This window comes from Ranitomeya imitator, chromosome 1, assembly GCF_032444005.1.
Source record: "Ranitomeya imitator isolate aRanImi1 chromosome 1, aRanImi1.pri, whole genome shotgun sequence".
NCBI classification, from domain to species: Eukaryota; Metazoa; Chordata; class Amphibia; order Anura; family Dendrobatidae; genus Ranitomeya; species Ranitomeya imitator.
In genome coordinates, this window is record NC_091282.1 from 500,666,001 (window position 1) to 500,678,300 (window position 12,300).

General features: G+C 40.4%; 1 protein-coding gene across 2 annotated transcripts in view; it reads left to right on the forward strand.

Moving 5' to 3' along the window:
• BNC2 (basonuclin zinc finger protein 2) overlaps window positions 1-12,300 on the forward strand; it is a 1,179,347-nt gene that overhangs the window by 712,484 nt on the left and 454,563 nt on the right. For both annotated transcript variants that reach the window (XM_069766293.1, XM_069766303.1), the window contains exon 3: window positions 11,019-11,222. In XM_069766293.1, the coding sequence (XP_069622394.1) occupies window positions 11,019-11,222 (204 nt within the window). The remainder of the gene's footprint in view (window positions 1-11,018; window positions 11,223-12,300) is intronic.

Sequence of the window (12,300 nt, forward strand, 5' to 3'; positions counted from 1 at the left end):
ACTAGGGTTCCTTTTCTTAATGACACGTCCCGTGGCTATATCATGTCATCATAGATGCCAAGTCAGAGAGCATGGATGATACAGTCACATTAATATTTAATACTGCATACTGCTAGATAGGACATCAGATAAATGGTATTTTTACATATTGATTATTAAGTTGAATATACCTACCTTTAAAATATTGGCAACGCTTAAAAAAATTGAAGTATTAAAAACCACCTTTAAGAATTTATTTTAACGACATTTTTGTACATTTTTGCACACTTAAACCTTAGCTGCGTCACTTTGTTCTCTGTTTTAAACTGCGCTCGATCTGTAGTTTCGCGCGTTGTTTGTGTGTTTGAGTCAGGATCAGACACCATGAACTCCAAACATGTTTACATTTGGGAATCCGCTAGCTGTGAAGATTTAGAAAAAAAATGTTCTGTATTATTTGAATATGTGATAGTCAGCAATGTCATGTCACTCAGTGTATCATGCCATCAAGACACTCGCCCGTCCATTACACAGCACTGTCCCTAGAGCACATACAAATGTCATTTCCTGGCTTCATGCATAAAACATAAAGGAAGATGTGGATAAACATTTGTAAGATACAGAGAAGATCTTGGCAAGGACACAGCAAAATAACAATAAATGGAAAAATGATGTAACGCCCGGTAGCACCTTCAGATCATCAGCTATAAAGTGAGTAACTTACAGAAGAAAAAACCCACAACTCCATTTCTTGTTAGAATTAACACTGCAGCCTTGTTAGCTCGCTCATACAGAATTGCAAATTTCTCCCACCTAATTCAGATTTATGCTAAAGCGGAATAAGTAGTGGCAATGTTCCAGCGCACCAAATAATAGACTTGTTAACAACATTCTAACAAAAGGAAACCCATTTCATAGTTTCTTCAATTTTTAAGGTATTAGAAACCTAAGAAAAGAATTTGGTAATTGTATGCATTAGTGCCAGGAAAGTCATCAGGAACACATCATTGTACCCACGTCTACGTTCTAATAGCATGTGCTTTAGGCTTTGTTCACACTGCATTGAAGGCATCCATATGCCCAATGAATTCCTTCAGAGTAAAATAAAGCCTGGAATAGAGAAGGTTGAAAGGAATTGAGTAACACGAAATGCACAAGTTTTGGTTTATCCACAATTCAAGTGAAGACCCCAACAGTCCCACGTGGCTCCATCATCCTTTAACGTTCTCCTTTCTTGTCTCTCTCTCACTTTAAAAAACCTGTTTTTCTGACAGGGACATCATTGCATTCCATAATGATCTAATCATTCTGAATATTAATTTTTACAACTCTGCCATGTGCGGTTACTCTGTTCTCGGTTGCCACAAAACATTTATCCACTGGAGGGAGTGCCCCTATAGTGTCCATCACTGTCCAGTCAGTGCTGAGGATGACAGACTATGTATGTAAACAACCTCTCCACAGAGAATGATAGCAGGGACACCAGTGCCACCTATTGGAAGGACCAGTCCTTTAAAGGGGTTTTCTCATGAACAAAATTCATTTTAGTCGATAGATTTTATAATAATAATAAGTTCCAAAATTGGATGTGCTAAAAATGTTCCTGTCTTATACATATGACACTGCTGTGTACTGTGTAATGGCCGTGTCTGACCGTGCAGGGAGATGGTCTGATCATACCACAGCTCTTGGGCAGGAGAAGAAGCAAAAGAGTATACAGACAGGACATCACAGGATGGAAGCTTATGGTTTCTGTGAGGTAAAACATTGTTTAAAAACAGACATGGAAATGTTTTAACTCTCAGAAAGAATCATTTGTGACTCCATACTGCAATTTCTATATACTCTTTTGCTTTCTCCCCAGCCCAGTAGCTGTGGTATGATCAGACCATGCTCCTGTACAGTCAGACATGGTCATTACACAGTACACAGCAGGGGCACATTTATAAGATTATCTCAGCACAGGGACATTTGTTAACACATCCGATTGTGAAACATATTATTATTCCAAGATTTATTAATTAAAATGTACTTTGATCATAGGAAATCTTCTTTAAAGGGAACCTGTCACCACAAAAATGTAGTTTAATCTGCAGCCATCATGTTATAGAGCAGGGGGAGCTGAGTAGATTGATATATAGTTTGTAATAAAATATTCAGTATAAGGCCGGAGTCACACAAGCGTATAACATGACCAAGTGCTATGTGATAATACATCACATAGCAGTCGGCACAATGTTATTATATGGGGCAGTGTGGATATGCGATTGTTTTCTCATGCAGATTCAGAACAAGGGAGCAATCGCAGTATGCTAAGAATTGGATTGCACTCACCAATACAAGTCTATGGGTGTGTGTGAAACATCGACTGCATTTACTTGTCAACCGAGTGCAGTGTGATTACCGCAGAGATGGAGAAGTTACTTTCTCCGTCTCCTTCGCACCAGTGATGCGATCCTCTCATGCAACAAGATTGGAGCACATTACACTGACACTTAGCTCACGCTCATAACAGAGTTTGAGCTGAGGGTCATTAGCATATCACATCCTATGCTATATGCTAGTGTGACACAGCCCTTACTTGTGTTTTAATCACAAAAAACCTCATAAACCTCTGCGCTTTCTAGGATTTTCAGGCAAGTTGGCAGTCCTATCAGTAACTGACAGCTTTCTGTGTAATGTATATGCAGAGATAGTGTAGCTGTCAGTCACTGATAGGACCGCCCTCTGGACCAGAAGGAGCAGAAGATTACATGATTAAAACACAGATTATACCAAATATTTTCTCACAAAACTATATATCAATCTACTCAACCCCCCTGCCTTTTCATGGTGACAAATTTTAAGGGTAGGTTAATTTTAACATTGAGAGATGTTGAGAGATGAAAATACATCACATAGGTTAATTTTAACATTGAGAGATAGAATATCAAAAATAAAATCCAGAAAATCACATTGTATAAATTATATAAATTGATTTGCATTTTGCAGTGAGAAATAAGTATTTGATCCCTCTGGCAAACAAGACTTAATACTTGGTGGCAAAACCCTTGTTGGCAAGCACAGCAGTCAAATGCTTTATGTAGTTGATGATGAGGTTTGTGCACATGTCAGGAGGAATTTTGTTTTACTCCTCTTTGCAGATCATGTCTAAAACATTAAGATTTTTCGGCTGTCGCTTGGCAACTCGGAGCTTAAGGTTTGGAGACTGGCTGGGCCACTCCATGACCTTAATGTGCTTCTTTTTGAGCTACTCCTTTGTTGCCTTGGCTGTACGTTTTGGATCATTGTCTTGCTGGAAGACCTAGCCAAATCCCATTTTTAATGCCCTGGTGGAGGGAAGGAGGTTGTCACTCAGGATTTTACGGTACATGGCTCTATCCATTCTCCCATTGATGTGGTGAAGTAGTCATGTGCCCCTAGCAGAGAAACACCCCCAAAACATAATGTTTCCACCTCCATGCTTGACAGTGGGAATGATGTTCTTTTGATCACTGCAGGATTTAAAACCTTTACGGCACAATGTGTTACCAATGGTTTTCTTGGTGACTGTGGTCCCAGCTGCCTTGAAATAATTAACAAGTTCCCCATGTGTAGTTTTAGGCTGATCTCTAACCTTCCTCATGATCAAGGGTACCCCAGGAGGTGAGATTATTGCACCAACAGTTGTCTACTTCTCGCACAGTGTCTTACTTATGGTTTTGTAGCCCTGTCTGTCCGACAGGGCCATTTTGATACTTTCATTTTTCAAGTAAAAAATATCATAGTTATCTACAGCACATCTACAGTTTACACAGAACAATGTTTAGCTGAAAGCAATGATTTTGATATTGATTCCAATTATTCACTTATGGGACAAACATGCATTTTATTTTTTTTGTTTACACTAGCTGACAATCATTGAATGAGCATTCAATCAGCTTGTCTTAATGAGCATTAAGTCTCCCTATGCTAAAGGATTGACAGTCTCCTCAAGGAGAAGCATTACATATTTGTCTACTTGTGGACACACCTCTTTGACAAGGAGAATGGTAAGGCCCAGTTAGAAAAAGTCAATGGAACAAAGTAACAGGAACAACAATACACAGAAGTATAAAGAAATCTAGAACCCAACTAAGTTCAATTTTTGAATGGTTAGTCTTATGGCATAGTTAGACAGCATAAAAGTAAGCAAGCTTGCAATTTACTTGCTTTTTCCATCTGCTTTTAGTTTAATACCAGGCTGAGGAGTTAACTCCCTAGATACCAGCCACCTCACTACAGCCCTTGATTTCTATACTTGGAGTTAGCTGCTCACCTACCCCTCCTTATCAGTTCCTGACCTATTTGTCCTGCAAATTAAATTCTCCTGGCCCACACCATCCCCAGCATCAGTAGTTTTCACAGTATATCACTGCTCACATGCTTGTTCAAATGCACTGTTATCTCTATATGCAAATATAGAGACAAAAATGTAGAAGCACTGACATACCATTAATGTATCAAAGTAGAATAATCTCAGTAGTATGATGAAGTTACTATACACGAACTGTCACTCAAAGAGGAGCGTCTGCCCTTTTTTCCCTCCCCCCCAACAACAATGAAGTAAGGAGAATAGAAAGCTATGTGCTGCTCAAGACACAACTTGAGAATAACCCTTAAACTATCAGTCAGAAATTATCTGTATGAGACACTCATATTTATTAATGCTTTGAAAAATAATAGTATATAGTGTTAGGAGTCGAGTTTCCTCTGCTGCACAGGGGGAATCTCGATCCGTGTCTGCTGCAGTCTCCCATTCAGCATCGGCCGCAGTGGGGTCTGCTCAGCGGAGACGTCGCTCCCAGCGTCTCGCTGAGGCTGATTCTGTGCATAGGGTCACTACTGCCTTTCCTGGCTTTCCTATGGTACCCTGCACTGATCTGCGGCGAGCAGGCCTCTCTGGGACTAAGTCCTTATTTACACACACTGAGCATGCCCAGGGAAAGGTCTCCCATTGGAGGTCGAGGGTCACATGCTCAGGTACTGCAGCGCATCCCATTGGTCCTCCAGGAAGGTCCTGAAAGGGCAAAACTTCGGTAGCAGCTTCCTGTGCTGCAACTATATATGCTGCGCATGACCGCACGGCCATGCGCTAGTATTGTCTAAACTTATGTGCTTTGCGCCAGTGTGGTCACATGTGTGTGTGTTCAGGGACCCGGCTGAAATAAACCCCTAGAATGCTGGCTCCTCCGGCGAGGAGATTGAGTCTGAGTGTATTCAGGGACCCGACTGAAATAAGCCCCTAGAATGCTGGCTCCTCCGGCGAGGAGTTTTGTGTATTTGCGTGACCACTGACTGCTCTCTGTTTGGGCAGTTAGCCTGTGCCTCTGTGGAGTCTAACAGGGCACAGTGCTTTCCTTTCACGGCTACTCAGTGAATTAACCGAGTTAGTCTATACCGCTATATAGCTCCGCCGTTTGCTAGCAGCAGGTACTCCTGCACGGTGGACCCCGGGCTGCGAACGCACCAATATCAATAAACATCTCTATTTACTCGGTGCGTTCCGCTAGCCCTAACATATAGAAATTAGAGACATTCCAAGTTGAGCAATATAAAGTAGGTATAGATTAATTGGTTGAGAGGTTTTTTATATATAAAAGTAAGATAAATAATTGTCTTCGATGTTTACATATCTGATGGTAACTTGTCCATAAGACTTATTATTGCTGAAGAAGTTTTTGGCATCTGTAAAGTTTTAGGAATAATGTGATCATGACCGGCTACCAGACACAGGGTTTTCTCAGCTTATATTTTATTCTAATACATGGTTCGTGATTTAATATCCATTTGATACATCTGGCATATTCGCTCACAAAAGCAGTATTATAAAAAGCAGGGCAATAAATATGTCAAAAATGCAATGAATATTATGTTTGTTTTCTCTCTAGTGGCAGATAACAAAGTGTAGACGAGGGAATGATGAACAGAGCAGATATTACAGGGATGTCACATTCGTATGGATCCTTACAACGGGATTGTCCTTTTGGAGTAGAATTAATGGCCTCTTATAGAAATAAGCCAGTAACTCTAGTTCACTTTTTGATTGTATATTAAGGGTTATTTATGTAGAAAGCAAAATAGAGCGCTATCAATTATGTTTGTCTAAGTGCGCTAATTTTATACCAGGCGCTTTTAAGCCACAAACCCAACACTTCAAAATGACCCCAAAACTTTATGTTTCTTTAGATAAAGTCCAAGTAGTTTCATGAAAGTTTTCAGATCTCGCCTTGTCATATCTTTATCATTGCAAATTTTGGCGCTTTCATTTGATCCTGTATCTGGTGCTATAACAGAACCTCACCGGCTCATCTATGTAAGGTTGCTCAATACTCATTGCATACATTGGATGAAGTGTCACCAGTAAGCTACAACCAATTGCATACGTGAGATCTTTTGGATTCATTAATAGGTCAATCAATGATTAGTAGGGGTATAACGGTTTTCCTTTTTCATTAAGGATGTATTTTATACAGGAGAACCTTAGAGTTGAGCAAAAAGATTTGTAGGACTCTGATCCAATATCCACTTTGGTATTCGAATGCTGGCATTCTGGATGCCACTTGTGATAACCGGGTTTCCATTACATCATGATGCTGTGGAAAATGTAGGCATTGGACCTCATGTGTCATAATGTCGCAGGTGCCTAGTATTTACAAGAGGTGCAAAGAACACTGGCATTCAAGTGCTAGTCAAAGAAGCTTGCACTTCTCTTGTCCAGCTACCAGGGAGTACTGACATGGACAATAAACAAATCGTTTTGCTCAACACTAATGGAAACTTATTTCTTGTAAAGATAGACTAATATTTGTATTAATAATATTTATTTTTATTTTCAATTACTTATAACACTTATATATTCTGTAGTGAAGTGCAAACATTGCCACCATTCACATCCATATCTCTCTGTAGTTAAAATAAGACTCCATAGAAATGGAAAACGGGCAAAGCGAGTTGATCTGATAAAATAATCAAAGGGGAAAACTTTACTTTTAAGTCCCCAAATGCCTTAGTGTTGATGCTCAGGCGCTCCCCAACTTTCCCTATTTAATTGTCTCCAGAGATGATGTACCATCTACACACATGACTGCTGCAGCCAATCATTGGTCATGAGATGTACTCTGCTGAGCAGTGGTGGTCATAACATGGTGTAACCAAGAGGCCCAGAAGGTAATGGGGCCACTTTTACCTCCAATGCAGGTAGAATTGTGCATTGTTAAGAGCTATGGGACTATAAAGGGCCAATATATTGCTCTTACACAGGGACCACGTCTCTCTGGGGCAACGTCTGCTGATGAGGTCAAGTGATCGTAAATAATAAAGCCAAGTAAACTACCAACGGTAGGGAGTGCTTAATTCGCAGGGGATTTACAAGGTAACTGTACAGTGTATTTTATTATTTTGTCATACTACCCTACCTGCTCAACCTTGCCTATTTCTTTTTTGAAAACAGAAAACCCCTTTAATGAATTAATTCCTGGTGGCCATTTTAATGTACTATAGTGATTATCTCCTTAGACAAAACAATTGTGATTTACTAATTATATGTATGTAGGGATTTATTCATCATGATATCTTCCTTTTTCTTTCTTTCTTTTTTTCTTTCGCTCTTTCTCTTTCTTTCTTTCTTTCTTTCTTTCTTTCTTTTTTTTTAATATCTCTCTCTCTACCTGGAGAACCCCTTTAACCTATCAGTATATTTTTTGTAGTATGAGAGGAAACCCACATCAAGCACTACCTTTTCTTAAGACACCCCCATGGAAGTGATGCGTTGAACTGACTTTTTGATGCAGTCCCTCTGAAACTGCAAGCTTGATATGTTATTTGTTGGTAGATTCCAGCCGAACAAGTCAGCAGATATTAGTGCATATTAGTGTCCATGAAATGGGAAAAAAATAGAAATATAATCTTCTGTGAAGATTATAAACTAGACCCATACATTTTTTTTCCTGCTCTCATGATGTCTTGTGTTTAGCAACCTTTGTCTGGTACCCAATTGGGACTTTTAAAAAACTAAGCAAGTAAAATATGTCCTCTCTCTTTCATAAAAGACATGTCATTGTTTTTTAGGTGATATAATGTTGCCCCAGATGTAACATGCTGTATATAGCGACTACTCTTAATAATTCGATCATGTTTCTTACTTTATCTATAGTGTACTGTATTAGTGTAGTCCTTGTTAAGCAAACATTTCACAATGGAAGACACCCTATCTGACCATACAATGTATAATGATCCACTCTCATTGATCTTTCCTGTTTACTTATATTTTTGGAATGAATTACATACACTGTAGAAGGCAGTTAATGATGAGGGACACTCAAATGTTCTGATCTCTGACACGATCATTCTGTAAACCTCATAATGATAGATATTGGGGCAGAAGGAAGGTTCATGCTTTTCCGCATTAAACAAACTTGTAACGTACTTTTGGTTTTACACCGATATCTCAAGGTTCAGCCCCTTTCCTACCAATAACCCCTGCCTCGGGAAATCACATTTGGATGTATTAAGCCAGCCTGCCTAATAACCCTTGCACAGACCATATTGATTTTCTGAGAGCGAGTTTATGAACTAAATAAACTTGAAGTTGGTGTCTTAATAAACCGCTCCTTTCAGTCTGTCACATTTAGTTACAGTACGACGCAGTTTAGGTGGCTGTGGAGGTGCGGGGAGAGAGGCTAATTCGGTTACAGATTGTTCACAGCAGGGTCTCCAAATTAGCCCTTTGTTTTGTAATGCCACCTTGCCTGGGCTTGCTTTGAGCACACTTCTCAGTTTTACCCTAATGAGTTGCAACACTGATAATGTGCCTGATGATCTTTCATTGATTTCACTATCACTTGCTTGTCTGGTAATTGATCCGTTGCTGAGCCTCTAGTTAATTATATCGGCTTTGACATGGCCCAGTCCTCAGGGATTCTCAAGTCTTGCAGAATAACAGTTTTAATAAAACAGTCTATTACTGCAGCAGGTGCTCCCGTCCTGACTGCAGTATATTTGTGCCGGTATATAACACCTATATGTATATATATATATACACATGTGCGTGTACACTTCTATTCATTCACAGACTAGTACTGCATGATACGGAGCAGTGAAGGCGAGGAGTGGCGCGGAGTGAGGGAGGTGTAGGAGATGGATGGAAAAAGAGACAGGGACAGAGAGAAGGAGGGGGGTGATGCAGAGGAGAGGAGATAGGAGGAAGCCTGCTATTGACAGTGTCCTTAAGCCTCCCTCAAATAACAGCCATTAGTGGGAAGGTCAGGAGCTGAGCAGGCAGCTTGACTGAAGCATTGAGTGCCACTTCAGAAATCAAGAGGCTAGCAAATTTTAGAGGGAGTTTAAATGGCTAATATCTGGCTGTGAAAGCACAGCCACTGTTGGCCCAATTGGCTTACAAGTTTTCCTTTTAACTATATATTTATACATATATATACAGTATACATAGTCTCGGACTGGCTCCATAATCTAGGCATGTTTGTGTTACCTTTCCTTTATTTTGATCCTTTCTTTCTTGTACCTTTCCGCCATAGTGTGCGGTTTGTATACTGCTTGTGCCAACTCTTCTCGTCGTGTGTGTGTATGTACGTGTGCGCCTAATGGTGGTGAACCGGAGGAAAGTTTAACAGAAAAGCTTTCAGGAGCTGTGGGACGGGGAGAGGGAGGCACATTTGTGTCAGCACAGTGTAGCTTTTCTCATCTCTCCTCATTGTGCACTAATGACACTGAGCGGTCACACAAGCTCTCCGCTGCTGTCTTTGTTTGTTTTACCGACTGTAGATGCTCGCTTTATTGTTACGTCCAAGATGTGGGCAAAGTGCTGCTTTTCTCTGCATTTGTCCTACTGCCTGTCTGTGGGTTTTATTAGCAGACAAATCTTCTCTTTTTGAGGGAACTTTTTAGAGGAGATGCTCCATGCTTGTCCAGGGTCCTTGTTTAACACTGTGATGTGTGGGGCACTGACAGGCCAAAGGTATCACTGGGGTCAAGGTTTAACCCTCTCGGTGCTGACACTATTCTCTTTTCAGAGCCAGATTCATATTTATGGTTTGTTTTTTTCTGTATTGTTGATAATTAGTATTGTGACTCGGTTTATCATTGTTTTGTACTTTCTGTTTATATCAGTTTTTGTTAGGCAGTTTAAGTCTTTTACTCTCATGAATGTGAGAAAATTAATTGAATACATTACACCCGGCACATAAATCAAAGAAAAAAAAATCTGGTGTTTGTTTTACTGTTTATTATTTAGTCTGCATAGGAATGGTTTGTATTGATAACTTGGCGCTCGGCAAATCAGTGGAATATTTTCTCATTGTTTATTGGATTTTTCATTTTTTCCTCAATTTCATTTTTTATAGCGGTAAAGGGAGGGGGCGAAAGAATTAAAAAAAGAAGTACAAAGAGTAGTGTGGCACTGATGAGTGTCAAATGTGGCATTCTTAACTTGACAGATTATTGAAGAAAAGCAGAAGATAAAACAAGAAAGGCTGTAAGAAAGGGCCAGAACCTTTTCCCTCCCAGCTGCCTGTGATCAGTGACTGTGTGCGCGTGTCTATGTGTGTATGGCTATCTGTAGGCTGAGAGAGGTTAGTGCAGGATGTCATTTAGTGCCTGACAGTGGAACAGTGCAGTTGACTCTCTGCTCCTCTAGCCTGTGACATCCTTAAAGCTGTTCCTTGGTCTCAGGCAATTTTTTTCTCTTTTAGTGCTACATGCACACCTGACAAGCAGCTGTTAGACTGAGCAAAGAGGAGCCTTGGGGAGTCACAATCCATGCATAAATGATAGGGGTATCTGTGAGGAAGGTGCAAAATAAGCTTTGCATCTCTCACCCCCCCACCATCAGCAGCACATCCCTCCTTGCTACTTCACCTCCCACCCACCCCCTTCCTCATCCTCTCCTACCCTTTTTTACTCTCTTTCCCTAAATGAAATGCAGCCTACATGCAGCTCTGTAACTACTCCACACTTGTGCTACTGAATGCCAAGAGGCTCAAAAATCCACCTTCACTTTTCAGTCAGAAGAAGCAGAAGTGGATGTGAGAGAAAGAGACGTACAGAGAGACCGACAGCGGAACAGGAGGGCAAGAGACCGAGCATTCAGAGACTCTTGCCCTGACAACTCCATGCAGTTCGGAACGAGGACACCGGCAAGCGAGCCTGGGTACATGGGGGCATGGCAGAACTGTGATGCCAATCTACTCTTCAGAATGTCCCAACAGGTGAGTGCTTCCTTTTTTCCTTACTTGCTTGCAAAGTGAAATTTTAGAATTAAAGACGATAATGTTCTCATGACCTGTCTATCACATAGATTAATATTCAGCAATTTATTTCACTTTTCACTTAAGACCTGGTATGGGACGTTGGCGTTTCTGTGATGTCTCTCGTTCATATATGTAATTATTGGGAAGAGAACAGAGCTTACTTATGAATGAAGTGCTACCTGAAATAACAGTTAATTACTAGTTGTGTCCTTACTTGTAGAGAAAAGGGGGAAGTGAAAAAACCAATGAAATTTCTATGCAATGCAAAACAATTAGCCCGTAGCATCCTTTCTGCGAAAGTAATCAAAAGTGGAATTAAAACCACATCCACTCTTTCCTTTTTCCTTTCACTGATTTTGCAGTGATAGAAATTTGAGGGGCCCCTCTCCTAGGATCTTAATTGACTTCATGTGGTTGAACACAGCTTCCCCCAGTACTCAGATGAGCTGAACTGCTGTGTTGTTGAAACTGCTCAAGGCTCAGAGCGGATGGTTGATAGCTCAGGCAGTTAAGCTACTCTTAATTTTTCTTTTTTTGGTTTGTTATTCCATCATTTCTTTCTTTCCTTATGTCTCCTGTTCATCCTACTGTTCCGATTAACTTTTTTTCTTAACCCCTTTTCACTCAAAGTCTCCTACATTCTTCAGTACATATCCATAATCACTTTTTCTTCCCCCTGTTTCTCTCACTCGCACTGCAAGGCCGTGTCTTGGCGTCCTCCCCAGAGTCTTTCCTGCACTGGGGGCCGCCTTAAAGGCATCTTGGTATGCTGCTATTGACGGGAAAGCTGAAATGTTATTGCGAGGCCAGTAACAACTGATAATTAATCACACAAGCCGGTGTCTCTGTACCATGCACATGGTGATACGCAGGCTGCCGGCTGCATCTTCTTATCCTAATCTAAGAGTGGGCTAAAACATAGAAAGTTAACTGTATGACATACAAAAAGCAAACTACTATATCAATAACGAGTATTCGGTTATATCGCTTTTGGAAACAAACTGACATTAATCTAATTTTTTACAAATAAACCCTT